The 23895-nt window shown below is 37.2% G+C and overlaps 1 protein-coding gene across 1 annotated transcript; it reads right to left on the bottom strand.

The window, feature by feature from the left end:
- Nucleotides 1-13809: 13809 nt before the first annotated feature.
- On the bottom strand, nucleotides 13810-15275 carry LOC143539004 (transcription factor MYB41-like). The gene is made up of 3 exons (XM_077032432.1): nucleotides 14954-15275; nucleotides 14730-14859; nucleotides 13810-14633 (listed from the first exon to the last, which is right to left on the bottom strand). The coding sequence occupies exons 1-3, from the start codon at nucleotides 15084-15086 to the stop codon at nucleotides 13883-13885; spliced, it is 1014 nt and encodes a 337-aa protein (XP_076888547.1). The 5' UTR covers nucleotides 15087-15275; the 3' UTR covers nucleotides 13810-13882.
- Between the last annotated feature and the right edge of the window lie 8620 nt (nucleotides 15276-23895).

Below are 23895 nucleotides of genomic sequence, written 5' to 3'. Positions count from 1 at the left end.
CGAATTTATTAATCACTTGCCTTCCGTCTAAGGTGAGTTTTATCATTCCCCTATTTTACTCGATTTTCATAAACTTTTTGGGGACATATGCGTATATAATACTATATATACATATCTATATATACATACATATCAAAATAGCAAACGTGTAATTGTGTGTGATTAATCAAATCTACTTGTTATGTGCTTATGTGTTATTGTATTGATTCGCTTGACATATCCCGTTGGAAAGGGTTCTCATTCTATTGGCCACCGCCCGATTCTCTTGGCAACGGTCTTGTTCTATTTATTTGCTCATGGTTGATTTACCGGCGCCCGATTCGCTTGGCAATGGTTTAATCGACAATCTATTTGCTTATGGTTTGATTTCATTACCGCATTTATTACGTTTTGCTTATTTATTATATTAACATTATTTTTGGTGTCAAAACTTGGTGATAAAGTCACTCAACATGTTTGTTGACAAAACTTCATTTTCTACGCATATGCAGGTTGCCCGAGTTGAAGGATAGACACTTAGAAAGACCTTAGGGTTATATTGAAGACAAGCTTGAATTTAAATGATTGTATTTATTTATTTGAATTGTTTTGTTGTATTTGATTATTGTGTGTATTATTTGAACAAAATAATTAATTAGATATTGTCATTTATATTATGATAGTATCTTCGAGCTGTGAGCATTCGGATCACGCCCCGGCATTTCCGTCTTAGGTTGGGGTGTGACACTCCCAACCCAAAAACTTCGTTTTTTTACTCCCACCTTTGCTCTTTTCCGTCGTCATCCTTCATACGACCACCTACGGGTTTTTGGTTGTGCATGCTATCTTTGTATATATGTTTTCTATTTAGATAATGATTGTATTTAGGTTTGGTACATATCTGTTTCCTTATTGATAGGTCTTGTTCTCCCTATATAATGGGATTGATATTTCATCAATGAACACAAAAGATTTTACCCTTGATATCATACGTGTTTAGTTAGAACATAATCCAAATGATTGACACGGTGAAACAATAATCTAATTGATTGTTGATTTTAGGTAATGAGGAACCAGCTAAGTATTATGGTTAAAGATAAATAGGCCAACGACACTAAGAACTCAATCCTAATTGTTGATGACCAAAATCATTAAGTGATAAACTTCAAATCTCATTGATTACCCAAAAACACTTTCAAGCACACAAACAAAATCCAAAAGTTAGGTCTAGAGTACCAATAATCAAACAAACAACTTAACCCTACACCCGGAGATGGTCACGAGCGGTTTAGCCTAACATATGCATCTTGAATAGATCCTTTGATTCTTGAATAGATGATAACATGGATGATTCGGGTGATTGGAAGGTGTTAGGATGGTAGAAAGAGGCTCCAAATTCGTCCAAGTATGTTAGAGTGTCCAAGATGTGCGGGATAGGGTTGAACCGGGCTTAAAATAGTCAACAAAAACCTAAAAATCGAGTTTTCCCGTCCAGGCGACCGTAGGCTACGGCCGCCCCACTGTAGGCTACGGTGGGACCATACCCTACGGTCTCTGCCCGCTACCTTACGGTGGTCCTGTCACCCACCGCAGTCTTTTGCCCATAACTTCTTCATTCAAACTCTAATTTATGCCCAGTTTTCGTCCACGTCTTCGTCTTCAAATTCTCTATAATTTCATGCAATAAAATCTTCATTTCCATTCCATATCATATGTTACAATTTAGCTCCTTTAAGCTCCACTCACCTGTAATCATAAAACTACTCAAAGTAATCGTGTTTCCGGCATATAAGCACACAAAACTCACGACATGAATGATTTAACAAACGATATTTCACCCATACATCAGGTTTTTCTTTGTTGTATTTTTTTGTTTTTTCCTTGTTCGATAAGGATAAATTGCGCAATTTTTTTTGTATTTTCTTCATTTCCTTTCCTTTGACTAAGGAATTAACACCGAGCACTTGCAGTTGAACGATAAAGAAAAAACATGAGGTGTCAAGAAATAAGCAAGTCATGGCTGGTGATAAAGAAGGCAATTCAAGGTACTCAGGAACAGCGAAAGAATCGATGGGTGGTTTTGTTTTGTAAGCACCAAAGTTAACTTCGACCAACTACACATCATGGTTGGTTATGGTGAAAATTGTCTTGGGTATGAACGGTTTAGATGCGATTGATAAGGAAACGAGGGTAGGAATTGAAGAAAGAAAGAAGTTAATGGCATTAGGTGCTATCTTCCAAACCTTACCGAAAGATATGATGCTTTAGATGGCCAAGTATTCGGAACCGAAATATGTTTGGGAAGCACTAAGAGTTCATTATCTTGGTGTAGAAAGGTCGTATTCAAATGCCAAGAACCGGGTAAAATGGATTGAACATTGGCGAGACCAAAAGTATTGATGAATATGTAGTGAGGTTGGGTGGAGTACAATCAAAGTTCAAGAGCTTGGGAGGAATACTTAAAGAAGAGGTTTTGGTAAGAAAATTCTTAAACTCTATGTCGGATAAATATTTACCTATTGTTTCTTCGATGGGGCTACTCGCAAGCATAGAAACAATGGCGCTCGAAGATGTTGTTGGACGTTTAAAGGCATATGAAAAAAGAAACAAGCTCAAGAATGTGAATCGAAGTTCATCCCAAAATCAGATTTTGTTAACCGAAAAGAAAGTTGGAAAACTACCAAGGACGTGGTATAGGTCGTGGAAGATTCAACTGATGAGGAAGATAGAATCCAAGATAGAATAGCGTGCATGAGAATGACGAACAGAGTGAAGACTAGAAAAAGAACCCTAAAGAATGACAAGACAGAAGGAAGTACATAACGTGCTACAGCTGTGATAAGATTGGGAACTACTCGAACAAATGTAAAGCATTGAGCAAAGGGAAGAAGAAGTGAATTTGACAAAGACAGAAGATGATATAAAGAAAGTAAGTTAGAGTGAATAAAGGAGGGAAATTCTTTATGTAAAATATATTATGTAAGTGAGGGTAATTCGGTTTGGAACGAACCCAAATGATTTGTTTAGAGTGTATACTCAAAACGATTACAATAAAGTGGTAGGCAATGAGCAACAAGCTGCGCTGCAACCCCATAAGTTTGAAGAACCGGTGAACCAAGTATACTATAGTCAATTGAAAAGAAGAAACAAATCAAGAAGAAGAAGAACAATTCAAAATTAAGGGAGTGAATGAAGGTTAATCATGATTTATTAGTAAAGTCAATGATTTATTTTATTATGCTTTATTTTAGTTAACTAAATTGTAATGGTGTAGGAAAGGTTTTATTGTCTTGGAAGAAAGTTTAGTAATTATCTTGGAGACGAAGTTTAGTATAACTATAAATAGGGATCTAGGTTATTGTTTATATTAAGTCTCTTTTCCTTTTAAGTTTGTTAAGTTCGTTTGATTATAATAAAAGAGTCGCGAGTTATCCCCCTAATACTTGTTTTCGTTTGCTTGATCCGTTTAAGCCAACAATTTAGTGTTCGGTGGTGGTCATTGGTGTTTGACTTTTGAGGGAACATAGGATCTTCTGCTAGGTCAAGAAATTAAATGAAGATTAAATCACAAACATCAAAAAACTCAAGTTTCCAGCCATCACATTGTAAAAATATCAATTTCAAACATTAAGTTGATATTATAAAGATATTAATGTAGACTAGACCAGTGAACGGAACATGTGGTTGTTCTTGAAGTTTGTTATTTCCTGGAAATTTGTAACTTTATATTGTATATGCGGCCCCCCTCTCCAAATTAATAAACAAATACATACCAGTGATGCATTTAAACTTTTTTCTCATTTTCTTTTCTCTTTTTTTATATATAAACTCGCACACTCTCTACTACGCCTAAATTGCACTAATTTTTATGGCCAAGGGACTTAAAACCTCACCATTTAAAAATACAAAGTCTTATCAAACTTATTGGTACGCACCAGCGCCGCTATGAAAAGACCATTTGGTAAATAGAATTTAATTACTTATGCAAATTGTTTTATTTCATGATTAGAGAACGGACATGCTACATGAAGATTTTCAATAGTCTTGTTGAATTTCCTGATCATAAAAGATTATTAGAATAATAAAATAATAATAATTTATCCATAAAGGGATCAATTCGTGATATTTCACGGGATCCTTAGGTAGCCTTAAGGATTGACATTAGACTAGACAGCGAGGGCACGCACCAGTGGCAGATTATAGACATGGGCAGAGAATACTGCCCAATTACTAAACGTATTCAAGAATCCTTACTATCCAAAGAAGAGGGCGGAGAAGTACTTGGGCCAAAAGTATCGTACTTAAATGCGATCGGCGCATTAATATCTAAAATGATATTACATTCTATTACATGTGCAAGCAAAATATATTACAAACCCAACACGTATAAACTAACACAAAAACACATTTGTAGGACATGAGACTTATATATTCTTTTTAAATTAAAAAGGATATGTCTCATCCATTTGGGTATTCTTATGATGTAGTAGATATATATAATTTGATCTAAGATAGAGTACATGTTCACATACATTGAAACAACAATATCCTTGAGGTCGATAGTGCAAACATCAACAACAAAGTATCAAACGAAGGCGAAATTACAACAACAAAGTCAATAATTCTTGCAAGCAAGTTCAATCACATATGTTAGAAGCATCAATTCAGAGAAAATGAAGAAGGACCCGAAGATTATCTATGAGGACATTGCAACTTACTTATTGATGAAAAGAAAAGAATGCATCAAATATCAAGTCAAGTACTCATAATAGAAGATGAAATTCTACAAATTGACAGATGTGTATAACTTTGGGTGGGAGCATCATACGCACGAAACTCTTTCCTCTTGACTAAGTTTTGTCCTATAGGGTTTTCTTAGTAAGGTTTTTAATTAGACAACATAAATGATCCAACAATTATTTTTCCTGGTCTTGAAGTGTCAACTTAACATAATCTTGAACTATGTTAATGTATAATGAACGGTAATATGTCTAATGAAGAGTGTTATGAAACTTATTGTTTAATGACAAACATCAATCCTCATTATATCCTACTAAGTTAATTAAACAACATTCTAATTATATTGTCGGTTCCAATATGCATTTTACTATACTAGCGGGTGAACCCGCGCTTCGCGGCAGGTATGTAATTTTAAAAGTAATTTACTAATTCGGTCAGTATGGGTGAGGTTCGCTAAGTTTTTTTCCTTAAAATGTTTTCATATGGAAACTCAACATAGTCAAATATATTTATTTATATTTTTGAGACTTATCTTTATTATTCGGCAGTTTATTGTCTGTAGAGAGTGTGTGTGCTTTGGAGCAAATGAAAATTGGTAACGTGTGTTTTTGGGGCACTAATGTTACTCGTAACAAACTATTTTGATCATAGTTGTTGTTTTGGTCAAAAATTACACAAGGATAATCAACTAACCAAACTTTGATTGTGAGGTAACCAATAGCAATATAGCGAGGGAAAACCCTTAATCCTTGAAAAATCTCCGGAAAAAAACCTCGGGACAGGAAAACTATCCCACTGCCTAAATTATATTTATGAAAACCGGTGATTACAAGGTTGAAAGTTGCTATAATCGCTGCTATAAGTACAAGTAAGTGTTCATAGTGTGTGTAATTCGTGTCTTATACGATCAGCTCCTTCTATTTATAGTTACAATAGTTATATCTAGTAATAACAAGTAATAATGAGCATTAATTGTCCTGATAAGGATCCTGGAGCAGTTACATATTTGCATATCTTCATCATTAAAATGGTGGTTATAATAGCTCCAACGTCCTAACATTGAATGTTTAACCGAGTCTTCAATGCCTGCAAGACCAAGTCAAAGGTGAAAGGATAATGCAGTTACCAACGTTAATTACCAATGAAACTGTCATCTGCCTGAGATCCAGGTACACTGCGACGATCGTTAAGATGATTCTGTCTGTCAGGATCTTGATGCGCTGCAAAGATCCTGAAACCGTTACATAATATCATATCTTCATTAAGAACTTCTTGTGACAGCCCTAAAGTCCTAATATTTGATCTTCTTGTTAGACCACCAAAGTACGTTGACATACTCATATGTATATGCTCACACGACACGTGATATGCATGTGAGTTTTCTAATGAAGTTAACGAAAATAACAGAGTTTAGCTAATGGAGTTAACTTAAAATTTCTGGGTGTCACAAATATCATCTACGACCTATTTCTCAAATCTCCTGCATGTACTTTTTCATAGCCTTATATACGCATGCAAAATGATCACTGGCGGTGCTACACCTTACACGAGTTGTGGTTGACCTTCTAGACAATCTAGAAATTTTAATGCTTGGCTCATTGCTGGGGGATTGGACAGGAATTTCACTCAAAAACACACACTTCACTCTCATATTGATGCCATTGAAAGGTGTGTGAAGGCCAGGAAGGATCATGGGCAGAACCACATAAAGAGGACCGGGTCCTGAGAACCCAATGTCTTTAAAAATATCTTGAATGCGGTGTATTGAATTTTTAAGGAACCCATAAAACTTATTAGATGGAACCCATAATACAAATACTAATTTGGTGTAGTGGTATGCCCCTTGCTTACATGTGAACGGTCATGGGTTCAAGCCTTACAAAAACTCATTTCCTAATGTATTTTTTGTAATACTCAATAATAGTTACTTAGTTTGGGTTTTAAACTTGAGCAGTCAATAGCCCAGCATTCGGATGCATGCAGTGGCAGAACATACTACTTGAGACCACATATCAAACTTCACTCTATATGCACCTCATAACTACTTCACCGGATCGCCTCCCTCCTCTACCGACAACGGACCGCCCCCTCTCAGTCTTTGCCCCTCTCGACTCTTATCCCTTTCCTCCAACATCGTATTTTGTTTATTTTCTAATGAGTAATGATTAATTTTTTTATTATGATATTGTTTTTTTATTATGTTCCTCACCTCGGCCCAACCCAAATATCGATCGACTCGAAAAATCTAAACACCGAAAAATGGGACCCAACTAGATAAAAATTCTGGATCTGTCACAGGAAAGGATTCATCATCCAAGAATAGAGAAGAAGACGATATCACTTATTATTGTTTGATTATCATAATTCTACTATTTTAATTGTTATCATGCTTATTATGAGCTAAACTTTTAATACTATCATAATCGTGATGAATCTTAATTTAATTTGATGATTGTAATAATCTTGTGGTTTTAATTTTGTGGACTAATGGTTTAATTATAATTATCTTTTGATGAATTATTGTTCTTAACAACTTTATTAGCAAATTCAAGGTTGATAATTGGTGGAATTTCTATCTTGCTTCTAATTTCTACCAATTGTTTATAAATTATATGTTTTGCATGTAATCCATGTTCTTTAAACTAGGAATGGTTGGAGAAAACTTCGATAAACTTATTTCATGTTAAAAGCAATTTCTTTGTGTGGACTTTGGAAAGTTGAAACATTTGTTATAATCAATTGTTCTAGGCATTATATTCTCTAAAAAAATATTGTAGTCACAACTGCTTAGGTTATTATGCTAGTTTAAAAGCCTATATTGTGAAAGAATGTATATATTCAACCTAATTTAATCAACATTAGGCGGGTTATATGATTTTTTGTGTAATCTCTTCCAAAGTTGTTAGATTTGATTTTCAAAGTGGAAATAGAATACAACAACCACCACCACCATACTCAGTAAGTCCCATAAATAGCAATGTTATAAGCAGGGTTTGGGGAGGATGAGATCTAAGCTAATCATACCTCTATCCCAAATAAAGAGAGAATATAATTTTCAAAGAGACCCTCAGCTCTGAAACCCATGTGTATTAGATAACATAAAAAGACAAAGTTCAACACAACACCTTTAGATATTAGAGAAAAAAAATTAGATAAAAGTAATAGAAAATAATAGAAACATTAGCCATAAAAAATAAATAAATAAATAAAGGTAGTGATAATAGTATTAGATAGTAAATATATACAATATTAATAATATATATATATATAGGATCAAGATCATGTGAGAACTTTTTAGGAATTGAAAACTATGAGAACCATTTTGGACCACAAAAAAACCCAAAAATAAAAAAAATCATAAAACAAAAAAAAACACAAAAATAAAAAAAGTAAAAAAACCAAAGTTCTTATTTATCGTCCCGGTTTCTAAAAAAAAATTCTCGGTTTAGCTAAATTATACATATACATATATGTATAATATGTACATATACGTACACACATGTTTTTTTCCTATACACATATGTATAATTTAAGGTAAATGATAATGTACATATGTGTACATTACATAACTAGAGATTAAATGAAAGTATACATATGTGTATAGGTATAATATGAATTAAAAAGAAAAAAAATCGGTGTTTTTTATACATATATGTATAATATGTACACATATGTTTTTTCCTATACACATATGTATAAATTAAGGTGAATGATAATGTACATAAGTGTATATTACGTAACTAGATAATAAATGAAAGTATACATATGTGTATAGGTATAATACGAATTAAAAAGAAAAAAAAATCGGTTTTTTTAATGAAACCGGAATGAAATATAAGAATTTTGGTTTTTTTACTTTTTTAAAATTTTCGGTTTTGTTTGTTTTATAATTTTTTAATATTTTTTTAGAAGGCTTTTTTAGTGATCCAAAATTGTTCTCAAAGTTCTCAATTTGCCAATGGTTCTCTTAGGATCCTTACCCTATATATATATATATATATATATATATATATATATAATTTACTCCCTCCGTCCCTCTTTAAGTGTCATGGTTAGAAAAACATAAAGTTTAAGGTAGATTGAATAATTACTTTTTTTGCTTACTAAATGATAATAATGCCCTTGAAAATTGGGTCCATCAATATTGTTTATTAATACTAGTTGTGTGTTTAATGGTAAACTTGGAAATTGGCTAATAAATTTTAAAAATGAGCATTTGTAATGAGACAAATAAAAAAGAAAATATAGCACTTTTAGTGAGACGGAGAGAGTATTATTTAACACTAAAACTAGATAAACACATAAACAAATTAAATTAAGCTTAGTAAATACAAAAAAATATAATAATACTAATAATAATAGTAAATTAAAAAGTAATAAATAAGTAAAAAAATAAAAAAACAACATATAAAATAGATAAACTTGAAGAAGTATAGGGGTAAAAAAATAAATATCAAAAGGGCATGTGACAAAAAAAAGGTAAATAGAAACCTCTAACATATTTATAACCAAAAACTATATATTCTCTCTAAAACTTCTTAGCATTAATTCTACCTCTTCAAGAATTCATATTCTTGATTAGCTCGCTTACTTTAATCTTTAAATACTTCAAAAGCTCGCTTACTATAATTGATATTTTGGTTATTAGTTTATAAGTTGCTCATGCTAAATTTTCCAAAATATCATTAGAATAATCATCTTAAAGATAAGAGTTATTCTATCTTTTATTTTATTTAAAATGAGTTTTACCACATGTTTTGCATCAATTTGTCCAAAAAAAAAAAAGTTAATGTGAATTCTTGATTAGGATGGTAGTCTTTTATATAGTATTGGTCTTGTACAAAGTTATTTACTTGCTTTAATTTAATTTAATTTTAAACAAGAATCAATTCAAAACAAACTTTTCAAGATTTTTATTCCTCGTTACTTTAATTAGATATATATAGTATTAAAAATATCTCGTGTTTTTGAATTGATACTTGGGTCTTATCAACACTATCCTACATATACGATATGTGTATTTGCATAATAATGTTGTACAAATAGTTTATTTTGGTTTTACAAATAGGTTTTTTATATATTAAAGCTTATTCATGCTTTATCATATACGTAAATGTGTACACGTTTGCGTCGCGGCTTGGGGCTCAATCACCATGGTGTGCCTCCCTATTAACATAATTTTGTTATGTGTTTATTTTTTAACTTTGTTTATTTTTTATGTGGCCTAACCTGACTTGAATATATCGAAAAAATTTAACATATAGCAAAGACAATTGCACAATAACTTCCAACCCTAGCCATGAAACAAATTTTGAATCTGTCACCGAGCATGCATCTCTAAGTCATGATGAACCGGCTCTAATGCCACATTTGGGTTTGTTGCAAGATAGCCCTAGAGAGGTATGTAGATTCGAAAGCAATTTCTTGATTAATCCATTTATGCCCTCTGATAACACAATCATTGCTCTTTGGCTTACATATCAACTGAAAGGAAGTTATATAGACATAATTGATAATTAAGTACACGCTTATAATTTCAAAAAACAACCAAGCGATTTACAATGAAGTGGCAGGTAAGCGGACAACAAGTTGCGCCGCAACCCCCTTTTGGATAGCAAACCCAAGCCTATTGAATTAAATAAACTGCATCCAGCCAATAGAGGTGTGTACGTAGGAGACCTGTGCATGTATCGAATCCTAATTCCTAACCAGCTGTGTTGTCACTAAACGATGAATAATTTGTTTAAATACCACATGAATCATGTTTTGCCAACTAGCCGTTTGTAGTACTTAAAATCAGAACAAAGAAATTAGCAAAGACCAAAATGTAGAGAACCAATTTTGAGAGTACTATTAAATGGCTTCTGTAAACCTCTTTATAGCTCCAACCATGAATACACACCTCCACTTTCAATACTTGCAATTCCCCAAGACCATAAAGATGAAAAGCTCGAAGCGTGTGTTCGCCAACAAATTGGTGCTCAAAGCATTATCACGTCTGCCATCACTTGCTGTAAACCTTCAATCAGTATGGCCGTTATCACCTTCTTCGGTTTTTTCTTAATATCTAACAGAAACCGATCAATAAACAGGAATCAGTGTCAGAAACTGATTACAATCATAAAAGGTGAATACGCCCTAAACTTTTACAACTCTTTTAGAGTCTGAATGGTTTGCATAGGATTTACGAATCCTTAAAACTTTGTGTTACAATAATAAGAAACATGCATGCTTGGATTAAGAGTATACATGTGTCTGGATCCATTCATATATGGTGACTTGGAGTTCCCTAATGCCATGCATATCATCAAACATGCCTCTGGAAGTCTGCGGGACTGTTCAGAGAAATGATATTGTGTATATGATTAATTGTACATGTACTCAGGGTAATTTTAACCCAATTGAGTTGAGTGCCTAATGAGTATTGTCACAAAGGTATTATTTTTGTTTTCACAATGGTATTGATACTGAGTCAGCGTCATTCACCGGCTGTGTGCTTACGTATTTTTCCCCCACATTCCAGGGAAACTGTAAAGAATAGAACTGACAGGCAAGACTGATAGAAGATTGGTGACATAGTCATTAGAGATGATCTGATGACTTAAATAATTTATTCAGCGTATTATTTAAAGAAATATATTTCAAAAGACAGGTAATTGAAATATAAAAAGGGTATTCTAACCCGACATTTTATAAACGAATATTATATTCTTAAAGACTTCTGCTAAAACAAACCCACAACTCTGATATATTTTCAAAATAGATACCAACTAACGGGCGTCACACCCAGGCCCTAAGTCGGGGTGTGACATGAACTATTCGTTTAGATTTTAAATAAACGAACATGATCACATATATTTGTTTGATTAAGTGCTTGTGTCCGTTTAAAATTAAACGAACGAACATGAACATGAACACATATATTCATCCGATTAAGTGTTTGTGTTCGTTTAAAGTTAAATGAACGAACATGGTCATGCCTTTGTTTGTGTTCATTCGGTTTGTTTAGAGGACTAAACATGTACCATGGTACATGGCATCCACCAAAGAAACAAATAGATCATCTACTCATATGTCATCATGAAAGGTATACATACAACCAAAATCAAAAATAACACTAAAATGTAGATTGTACGATTGGCGTTTGAGTCAGTCTGTATCATCGACAGAGCAAAGACCCAAGCAACCGCACACACGATTTGTATGAGTTAACAAACCAAAATCATCAACATATGATTGGCTAGCATTAAAATTCATCTGCTAGGAGTGGTGTAACCAAGAAGGCATTCTTCAAAGATATGAAGTAATTTTTCCTGCAGTTACCACATAGTATTTATTAATCCTATTATTATATCAATCAATTGCAATAGCAAAACTTCAATCTCAAATACACAACAGCAATGAATCGGCCCCATAAACAGAATTCCCCTAATTAAAAATCCTAAAACTCCATAACGGAATAAGAAATATATCAAATTCGAATCAAAGATTGTTACCAATGACTGGTCCTTCTGTCCAGAATGCTTATCGGAAGTCGGACTGATCATCGGAGGCGACGCTGCAGTGATGGATGGCGGAGGACGGCAGAATCACAATAGTAGTGAAAGAGAAGAAGGTGATGTAGTGACGAAGGTTAGTAGGAGCTGTGGATTGGATGGTGATCAAAATTAGGACACACAGAGGAGTAAACAGGGAGGAGGTCATGTATCTGTCATAACCGCAAGCATGTGACAAGTGAATGGCTTTAGCTACGTGTAAAAAAGTAATTTGTTACTCGTATGAACAGTATGTTTATGTGAGACAACCGTTGTTTGAGATTTAGTATTTATATATAATTTCTTAGGCCATCTTGCCTATAATATACAACATCTAAAAAAGTTAAAAAAAACAAACAAAAAAAAGATTTAAATCACTGATGTAGCACAAATCCATTTATCTCGTTATCCTTAAGATCTAGTTAAGACCTCTCAGCCTCCATAGTATAAAATATTAGTATTAAAATAGTAAATAATCAATTAATCTTAATTAAACACAGCTGATGTTACATCGCATGCATGCGCATATGATTTTAGTTTTTTAGTTTTTACTCCTTCGAAACTCAAAGCAGCCGCCGCCATCATATATTTTTTATATTATTATTAAGTTGAGGATGAAAACTTATCATCTCGTTCATTTTCTGGAAAACATGGGCATCAAATCTATTTAGTTTTTATAATAACATTTAATCATTTTTCTGTAAAATTTACCCTAAACTGTGATAAAAACAACTTCAATTTATCCTAAACAGTGATAGAATTTCATGCTCCATCTTTGGCAGGCACTGATGTTTTCAAGAATTGCTAAAAATTTTGGGCCGAATGTGAGAAAAATATTTAGGCTTTAAGTGAAAGGGTTTTTTGTTTTGTTTTTTAGTTGGGTTAAACCCTATATTTTTCCATAATCTTAATTTATCAAAATCCTATCTTACAAATCTCGTCGAATGGAAAAACCTTTCTAGAGACATTTTTTGAATATTATTTGTTTTCTAGACACAAAACAGTTATAATATGCGAGTTTATGGTAATGAGATTTGTTTTGAAAACATAATTTTTATTTTTAAAATATAAAAAATTAGATTAATTAACCAAAATAAGTCAATGATGTGAAATGAAAATAACACACGAAGGAGGGAGTCATCTTCAACCGCCTAGTGAATCACAACCCTTTATTTGTTTACGGTTTCATGTTCACTTACATTAGAGATGCCAAGAAATTCTATGGATTTAACCCCTCCCCCTCCATAAAGCGGCGCAGACTAATATTAAAATATTATATCAAGAAGAGTTGATTATATGAATGAGTCATGTGTTTGCACGGATTTTACATATGCACTCTGACTTTGAAAAATTACTTTGATACTTTGATGGGGGCAAGCAACACTTGTGCTCCCTAGCATGAATGGACATTAAGTTATTTTTAAGTGCATGTAAAATTACTATTTTACCCTTGATACTAATAGTTACCATAATACAGTATTTCAACCTTTACTTAAAGAAGTAAATAATTAACTCTATTTGCATTACTCGTGTGGGGGAGGGGGGGCATAATAAAATTACAATTTTCCAGGAAATAATAAACAAGAAAACCGCATGAACAATAACATGTTCCATTGACAAGTCTAGTTTTACATTAACAAATCATCAAACTCCAAACTTTCTGGGATCTCGAAACTAAAATTTTTGGCGGAGTAACTTTCTATCTCATCCTCTGTGGTACTACCATTGATGAACATGGAAGATGAGTCTAATGGTGTTGAGCTTGAGATGGGTGTAGGAAAATATGAATCCATGTTGAAATTGTTGTTTTCACTATTTGATGGCTGGAAGCTAGAGTTTTCTGAGACTTGTGATGTAATCTGCTCACTATAATTTAGAAGGATAATAGAATTATCCATCAAGTAAGAAGGTATTAAATTTTCTTGACTAGTTTGACCATTAAGGTTGACCAAGTTATCTGAAAAACATTGGCCATTGTTTTCTTGCATGTTAGGAGTTTGGTCCCATAGCTGATTAGTTGGAACAAGTGAAGGAGTGGAGGTGACATTTGCAAGTTGGTCACTAGAGTTTTGGTTCATAGGATATAGATTATTATTATGAAACAACTCTTTGTTTTCTTGAGTCAATGATGATGATGATGCCAAGAGAGTTGCAAGCCTTAAAACTTGTGGATTCACTAAGGTTTGGATGTTCAAAAGGCTTGAGAGATTGAACGATGCCGACTTGAGTATAGAGGAAAGGTCCATGAGATCTAATCGAGGACGATGAGTCACGGGGTTGATTCCGTTCCTGAGTAGTCTTTTACGGATATGCGTGTTCCAATAATTCTTGATTTCGTTATCTGTTCTTCCAGGCAACCGGGCAGCAATTGCGGACCACCTATTGGATTAACAAGATTGAGGATAAGATAAATTAACTAGCTATGGCATATAAATTTAAGAAACAAAATAACATATCATTGGCATGTTAACTTACTTATTTCCGAGAACACTATGTAGTTGGATGATTGTCTCTTCTTCTTCAAAAGAGAATCTTCCTCTCTTGATATCGGGTCTCAAGTAGTTTGTCCATCGAAGACGGCAACTCTTTCCACATCGTTGAAGCCCTATTATGTATAAGCAAACAATAATATATGAAAATCAAATAACTCAAATCAACCTTACATTAAGATCAAGGGTTACAAAAGCGAACACACTCACCAGCGTTCTTGGGAAGGGTTCGCCAATTTCCAGGTCCATGTATCTGAATGTATTGTGTGAGTTTGAGATCCTCTTCTTGAGTCCAGGGGCCTTTTTTGAGTCCAGTTTTATCACAACATGGTGACCTTCCCATTATTGTTCCTAATTTGGTGCTTATAGAGAAAAGATGAAAGCTTGAGCTTTGCTACCCAAAGGAAAAGGTGAAAGTACGATGTAGTTATATCTGATCATGAAGATGGCTACTCCCATATATATATAGATGAGAAATGTTCATGTTAAGATGATTGTGGGGTCAGATGGATTTGACAGTCAAAAAGATTTGGTAATATAATATACGTTGTGTATGCATATTAATTTATATATGCTATTATTACTTATTTGTGTGTCCTTGTGTTACCAAAGATGAAAATGGGAAAACAAAGAGGTTAATAGGATCTTGAAAAGTGTAATTTGGATAGTTTTTATTGATTAAATGAGGTATTATGTTTGACCTTTAAAAAAAGTGATGATAAATTAATGGTGGGTAAGGTTGTTGGATGCTCTACCAATTGTGAAGAAATGTTTGAATTGTTTCTTGTTATTCTATCTAACAAACTTCTATCGACACCAATTTGTCATGAAGTACGTGTTTCCATATTTGATTTGGAGAGGTACAAAAAGTCCTTGTGATGCACGCTTTGTATTATAACTAAATAAGAAATGTGTTTAGTTATTTACTTCCAAATTAAGTCTTTTTATGTGTAGTTTGATTTATAAAACCAAGTTAGCGTTTTATGTAGGAGTGTAATAGCACCACAACTTATAAGTAGGGAAGCTTAAAATCAGATAACCGTAATTCAATAGTTCATTTCGGTATCCGAAATTTCGGATACTGTATAGAAACGAATATCCTGAAATTTGAAATTATAATTATTGAAGGGGTATGCACCCGCCTTAACATCGAGCGGGGCGGGTCAACCCACAAGATATAGACAAGAGGCTTGAAATCAGGATGTCATGAAGACACAAAGCCAAAACCTATGCGCAAGCGCATGAAACATCTGCGCGTGGCGCATATCACATATGCACACAACACACACATTTAGTGTGAGAATAAAGAGAAGACCCTGCGCATCCCCGGGATAGGCGCATAAAGGCCGCGCGTAAGCGACACACAACAAATGAGACAATAGTCTAATCCAAATCAGGATAAGGACAACCATGATTGTACTCATCAGACAACCTTCCAGAAGGTATCTTTTAAGGAATAAAGAATGTGCTGATGTTGACAGCTGCCAATGAAGGGTGGACAACTCAGCGAAGCCCATGTGCCACCACGTGATGGCACATGGGTCAGGTGAAATACCTTGGTCAGAGAATAATCAATGAAAAAGCACCATGTGTCCTAAGTACACGTGGCGCGAAGCAATAGGAGGAGGCCAAAAGGCCCTAATTGGGTCTGAGCCAAATCATTGGAAACCCTAGTACTATAAATACTAGGCCGCCTCCACAGTTGGAGGCAGGCAAGAAAATATATTCTAAGTCCTTTACTCATTTTCACATCCTGATTATCCTCTCCTACAATATCTGATTCTCACACCGGAGGGTTACCCCAAAGAGGACCCCTCTGTCCCTTTCTGAGGGGTAAGCTCACGGTACTGTTCGTTTTGTAGGTGGAAGAACTCGTATCTCGGAAAACCATCGGTGATATAGCACACTCGTACCCGAGGAACGTTGATTGTATACAAGTAAGTCGATACACGCTTCTTCATTGGCGCCATCACCTGTTACAACGGCAACAAAACCACTATTTCATCAATTTTCTCTCTGAAAATCTTCACCATGGTTTCCGGTGTTCGAAACAACGATCAAGTTCTGGAGGATAATGAGCTTGAGGATGTTAATGAGGGACATCAGGTTCTGAGGGCGCCGCGTGACACTGCGCGCACCACCAGTAACCATCCCTTCAACACAACACCTCATAGTCAAACTGAAACTCCCCCAGACGATCTCACGTTCCAAAATCTGACTGGTACAAAACAAAAAGGACCAATGGGCCCGGAAGTTGAAACCAATGACCCTAAAGAATGGCTCATAAACGAACAACGGCGTTTAATGGACAAATACAATGAGTTGGTAAAACACAAAAAGTTAGCCGATTTAACACAAAAGCTCGCATTTGATAAACAAACCATTCAGGGAACAACAAAAAAGACGCGCGCGCTGGAAGACGGTCATTCTGTTCACACCGAACAAGCTGATATTAGTGATGAGGAAGAGGTGCACAACATGAAGAAGACGCGAGATACTCATGCAGGAGGTTCACAGCTTCGCGCACACATGCACATAGCACCTGGAGCCAAAGCTGATATGGATTTATGCACACCATACAACCCACAAGCGAAAGGGCAAGTGGACGTAACCACACATATAGGCCAGCCATCTTGGTAAAACATTCAAAATTCGCTGAGCGCATTGCGAAGGCTCCCATTCAACACAAAACCAAGATGCCAAGTGGTTTAGGCAAGTACGATGGTACAACAGATCCAGATGATTTCTTACAAGGTTTTTATAATACTGGAAACTTAGAAAGCTGGACGATGCCAACATGGTGTCACATGTTTGCTCGCTGCCTCACGGGTGCAGCGCGTGTCTGGTTCGAAAGCTTGCCGACAGGACAAATCGATGGGTTCGAAGAGCTATTGGAAAAGTTCCAGGCTCACTTTGTACAGCAGCACAGACACACGCGCGACCCCGATGACATCATGCATTGCGTACGCAGGAATGATGAAACCATTGAAGACTACATAACTCGTTTCAATCAGGAATCTCTTGCAATTGGAGGCATCACTGAACAACTCTTGCGCGTGGCCTTTATACAAGGTGCGCGCAGTGATCAACTCCGCAGAGCTCTCGTGAGCAGAGAAGGCATGCCAACCACTTGGGCTAAGCTTATGGAAGCATCGCGAGTCTTCGCGCGAAATGAAAAACAAATTTCCCAAGACAGAGCAAGAGATAAAGGGCATCAAACAGAAGCACCACACAACAATGAAAGGAGGGGCAAACAAAACTCCGTATGGTCCAGGTTGCAACAAACCAATTATTCTCCTGCAGAAAAGCAAGCGCAACAAAGCTCACCCCAACCCCAAAAAGACATTCTTAATCGCGAAGAAGGTGACAAAAAGGAAGGCGGCAGAGAGCCTAACAGACCTCTACCAAGAATATGGACTCCCCTCACCAAAACGCCTTCGCAAGTGTTAAGCACAGAGAATATCCAGTTTAAAAACCCCAGGCCATTACTCCATAAGGGACCACCGAACAGTGGCAAATATTGTGAGTTTCACAAATCCACAGGGCACAACACCGATGCATGCCATCATTTGAAGGATGCGATCGAAAAAGATGTGAAATCAGGCAAGTTGGCTCACCTGGTAAAAAATCCAAGACCAGAGAACGAACAACCAGACGGAGCCTCAGCTAGTAAAAAATTCAAAAGAATCTGTGTAGCTGAAGGAAGAGGCAAGGGCAAGGATCGAGGAAGAGAAGCGCGCAAATCCAAGGGGATTGGCGCGAGCAACAAGTAATCTTTCCAAGAATCAGAGGAGGCCCGTCTATCAGCAGTCCTCTAGTCATCACTGCACACATCGCTCATTATGAGGTGTCAAGAGTCCTGGTGGACACCGGTAGTGAGTCAGACATCATGTATGAGCAATGTTTCAGGAAGTTGGATCCAGCAGACCAAACAAGGCTCAAAGTTGTGAGTGCACCAATCTCGGGTGTCTCAAACGAAATTATTCACCCCCTAGGTCAGATACAATTCGAACTAACTATGGGGGATGAGAAGCACAAGCGAGCTGAAATTGTCAACTTCCTGGTCTTGCCCACCACTTCATGCCATAGTATGATCTTGGGTAGAGGAACGATTGCCCAATTCAACGCCATACCGTCACCAGCGCATGGCGCGTTGGGGTTCCCAACACCAACAGGAGTAACATTTGTGTACCGAGATCATTTATGCGCAGTAGTAAGTATACCTCGATAGGGGAGAATGAAGCTTCCAGTGGCAAACAACGCGCCAGAGGAATGGATTCTCAACCCAAAATTCCTAGAACAAACAATCACAATCGGAGCTACGATATCAGATGACACAGGAGTGAGAATGAAAAGATTGCTCACAACGTATATGTCAGCCTTCGCGTGGCAACATTCTGATATGACTGGGGTTCCGCGAGACCTGGCGCAGCACTCTCTCAACACATTCAAGTCCGTGGAGCCAATTGCTCAAAAGAAAAGAGTCATGGGAGACGAGAAGACAGAGGCCATGAATGAGCAAGTAGAAGATCTACTGCGCGCGAATATCATTCGCCCAATACGATATCAAACATGGGTAGCCAATCCTGTGATGGTAAAGAAGAGCAATGGGTCATGGAGAATGTGCATTGATTTCAAGGACCTCAACAAGGCGTGTCCAAAAGATTGTTACCCCCTCCCAAACATTGACACGAAGGTGGACTCTGTGGTGCCATTTAAGCTCAAATGTTTCCTGGATGCCTATAAGGGCTATCACCAAATTCAAATGGCACCACAGGATGAAGACAAGACTGCTTTCAGAACTGACAATGGTGTTTTCTGTTACACAAAAATGCCCTTTGGTTTGAAGAACGCAGGAGCCACTTACCAAAGACTCATGGATGCAATTTTCAACGAGCAGATTGGAAAAAACTTAGAAGTCTACGTGGATGATTTAGTGATTAAAAGCAGGGAGGAAAAACAAATGCTCAAAGACATCGAAGAAACCCTTCGGCGCCTAAAGGAAGTAAACATGAAGCTCAACCCGAGCAAATGCACATTCGGCGTGGAAAAAGGGAAATTTCTCGGCGTAATGGTCACCAAGGATGGTTTCAAGGTGAACCCAGAGAAGGTGGAGGCTATCCTCGGCATGCCCTCACCATCCACCATGAAGGAAGTTCAAATGGCACCACAGGGTGAAGACAAGACTGCTTTCAGAACTGACAAGGGTGTTTTCTGTTACACAAAAATGCCCTTTGGTTTGAAGAACGCAGGAGCCACTTACCAAAGACTCATGGATGCAATTTTCAACGAGCAGATTGGAAAAAACTTAGAAGTCTACGTGGATGATTTGGTGATTAAAAGCAGGGAGGAAAAACAAATGCTCAAAGACATCGAAGAAACCCTTCGGCGCCTAAAGGAAGTAAACATGAAGCTCAACCCGAGCAAATGCACATTCGGCGTGGAAGAAGGGAAATTTCTCGGCGTAATGGTCACCAAGGATGGTTTCAAGGTGAACCCAGAGAAGGTGGAGGCTATCCTCGGCATGCCCTCACCATCCACCATGAAGGAAGTTCAAATGGCACCACAGGATGAAGACAAGACTGCTTTCAGAACTGACAAGGGTGTTTTCTGTTACACAAAAATGCCCTTTGGTTTGAAGAACGCAGGAGCCACTTACCAAAGACTCATGGATGCAATTTTCAACGAGCAGATTGGAAAAAACTTAGAAGTCTACGTGGATGATTTAGTGATTAAAAGCAGGGAGGAAAAACAAATGCTCAAAGACATCGAAGAAACCCTTCGGCGCCTAAAGGAAGTAAACATGAAGCTCAACCCGAGCAAATGCACATTCGGCGTGGAAAAAGGGAAATTTCTCGGCGTAATGGTCACCAAGGATGGTTTCAAGGTGAACCCAGAGAAGGTGGAGGCTATCCTCGGCATGCCCTCACCATCCACCATGAAGTAAGTTCAAAAGTTGAATGGTAGATTGGTATCAATTAACAGGTTCCTAGCAAACCATGCAAGCAAATCTACCCCATCATTAACACATTGAGAAATTGCTTAAAGAAAAGCCAATTCAAGTGGACGCCTGAGGCCGAGCAAGCTTTCAGTGAGATAAAAGAATGTCTGATAAATCTGCCTGCGCTCACAGCTCCACTACCTAGTGAAACTTTAACGTTGTACCTGTCAGCAGGAGAGCGCGCCATTGGCGCAGTATTATTGGTGGATCGCAAGGGAATCCAAACACCAATTTATTATGTAAGTCGGGTGCTAACAGATCCTGAGACGCGCTACACCATCATAGAAAAGTTAGTTTTATCACTAACGCATGCGTCGCGCAAGCTTCACAGATACTTCAATGGTCATCCTATTGAAGTCCTGACTGATTACAACATCCAGCAAGTCTTGCGACGTCCCGCGCTCTTAGGAAGGCTGACAAAATGGGTGCTGGAATTAGGGGAGCACACGATCACCTATAAGCCTCGTCCAGCAATCAAGGGACAAGTCTTAGCTGATTTCATCGCAGAAATCCCTGAAGGAAAAGTCGAAGAGGCCCAGCGCGAAGTAGACCCTCCGCAAGCCAATAATGAAGAAAACGTTTGGAGATTATTAACTGATGGAGCTTCAAACAACGAAGGGTCCGGCGCAGGCCTCAAACTGGTGGATCCAGAAAATCATGAGTATACTTACGCAATCAGGTTGGATTTCAAGAGCACCAACAATGAAGCTGAGTATGAAGCCCTGCTGGCTGGTTTGCGCATCGCGCACAAGTTCGGAGTTAAAAAGCTAGAGGCTCATGTAGATTCATACCTGGTAGCAGCACAAGTCAATGGCTTTTATGATGCCAAGGAGAACACCATGCCTCTGTAACTAGAGCAGGCGAAGAAACTCACCGAACAATTTGACTTTTTCAGAATCATACACATTCCGCGCAGTGAAAATAAGTCTGCCGACGCGCTAAGCAAGATGGCATCAACCAGCTTCGATCATTTTGGCAAAGATGTCAGGGTGGAAGTAATGAGAAACCCGTCAGTGGGAGCGAAGTCTGTTCTTGTAATTCATACAACACCTTCATCATGGATAACTCCAATAATGGAATTCTTGAAGGAGGGAAAGGTACCAGACGATCGCGCACAGGCGAGGAAGATAAGACACAAGTCGCAGAACTACGAAATGCTCGATGGTACGTTATATCGACGCTCTTATCTTGGACCACTCATGAAATGCCTAGACGCTGAGGAAGCAAGCTATGTGATCAGAGAGATACACGAAGGAATCTGTGGAATACATGCTGGCCCGCGCATGGTGATCGCCAAGGCAATGAACGCAGGTTACTATTGGCCAGGCATGTACTTGGACGCGTTAAAAGAGATCCAAAAATGCAAAGCGTGTCAGAGCTATGCGCCAAATACCATGCGGCCAAAGAACAACTTGATTCCGGTGACCTCTGCATGGCCTTTCCACAAGTGGGCAATCGATATTGTGGGTCCCTTACCACAAGCGCCAGGGCGAGTAAAGTTTTTGGTAGTGGCAGTAGACTATTTCACAAAATGGGTTGAAGCCAAGCCACTGGCAAAAATCACAGCCGAGGCAATGAAGCAATTTATTTGGAGCCACATCGTATGCCGTTTTGGCCTGCCCATGGAAATCGTGAGCGACAATGGCAAACAATTCACTGACAGGAAGATATCCATTTGGTTCAAGGAATTGCACATCAATCAGGTCTTCACTTCAGTATACCACCCTCAAGGGAATGGCCAAGTGGAACGCGCAAACCAAAGCTTGCTGAATGGGCTGAAGAAAAGGTTGGAGGGAGAGTCCCATGCATGGGTCGAGGAGTTACCTAATGTCCTGTGGGCGCACAGGACATTAAGCAAAACCAGCAATGGCGAGTCCCCGTTCAGCCTAACCTATGGAACGGAGGCTATGATTCCAGCAGAGATTGGATGCCCATCCTATAGAGTGCTCATGATGAGTAAGACGGATAACGAGCAAGAAAGGAGGTTGGATCTCAATTTACTTGAGGGACGCAGAGAGGCGGCTATCATCAGTGAAGCCAAATACAAGAAAAAGCTAGAAAAATACTACAATCAGCGCGTGAAAGAATGCCACTTCAAGAAGAATGATTTTGTTCTTCAGAACAATGAAGCTAGTCGCGCAATACCCCCGGGAAAGATGTCTCCCAACTGGGAGGGACCTTATCAAGTCTCGGAAGAATTGGGAAAAGGCGCATACGCTTTAAAAGATTTAAATGGAAAGAAGATCCCGCGCACATGGAACGCAGCACAACTTAGAAAATGTTTCATGTAAAAGTTGTCAAGTTTGTAATCAAGGCTTTTTAAGCCATTATGAATAATGATACGCTCTATTTTTTCTTAATATGCGTTCTATTACCTTTTGCATACATGTTTCACACTTCCCTTTATTAATTTTGAGCAATATGACAACATTGTATTGACATCAAACTAAAAATAAAACGAAGTAAAACATACATGCGCGAGCTTCAAGCTCAGACGCGTTAACGAGTTTTAACTCTAAAACGTCAGGGCCTTAGCCCAATAATTTGAGCCTTAGCTCAAATTACTCATAGCATCCATCCTACATATTGCGCAGCTGGACCATAAAAATACCTAAGCACAACTAAGGCAAAGCACATGCCAAAGCATAGTTGTTAAGGTCTCAGGTCGGGGCCGCGCATGGGATTATAATGGATATAGGCAGAGTAACACATACTGAAACGTAAAGGCTAAAAAACTCATTCATAATTCCCTATAATAAATGCACGATAACGTCGCGCAATAGAGGAATAATGAAATGCCAAGGCACGTGTCAGCATATTCAGAATATCGCAAAATAACTTGAAATATGACAACTGTTAAGGATTAAGTAAAAATAATTTCCTTACAACCTTGTTCAAGTTTCGATGTGTAAGCATACCTTATATTCAACAAGCACACACACGTAATATAAAGAGATGAATTGGGAATGCGCAAGATGCGAATAAGGGAAAAACAAAATTTCATTCCGAAACATAGAAGTTTACAAATTTACAAATGATGAGGTAAAAACTACAAACACAAAAAAAAAAAAAAAACAAGAAGGGCTTTTCAAGTCTCTATGTTAATATCAGCCTCTTCATCTTCCTCATCATTATTTCCTCCCTCAGCATC

The sequence above is a fragment of the Bidens hawaiensis genome, unplaced genomic scaffold (assembly GCF_021521415.1).
Source record: "Bidens hawaiensis isolate Kalapana, Puna unplaced genomic scaffold, B.hawaiensis_p1.1 tig00011791_1, whole genome shotgun sequence".
Lineage (NCBI taxonomy): Eukaryota > Viridiplantae > Streptophyta > Magnoliopsida > Asterales > Asteraceae > Bidens > Bidens hawaiensis.
This window is presented reverse-complemented; position numbering and strand designations above follow the sequence as displayed.

Excerpts from the sequence above, each read along its gene's own strand:
- LOC143539004 (XM_077032432.1), bottom strand. The coding sequence starts at position 15,086 with ATGGGAAGGTCACCATGTTGTGATAAAACTGGACTCAAAAAAGGCCCC. Across the intron at positions 14,860-14,953 it reads AACCCTTCCCAAGAACGCTG|GGCTTCAACGATGTGGAAAG; the intron begins GTGAGTGTGTTC and ends TATACATAATAG. Across the intron at positions 14,634-14,729 it reads CATAGTGTTCTCGGAAATAA|GTGGTCCGCAATTGCTGCCC; the intron begins GTAAGTTAACAT and ends TTAATCCAATAG.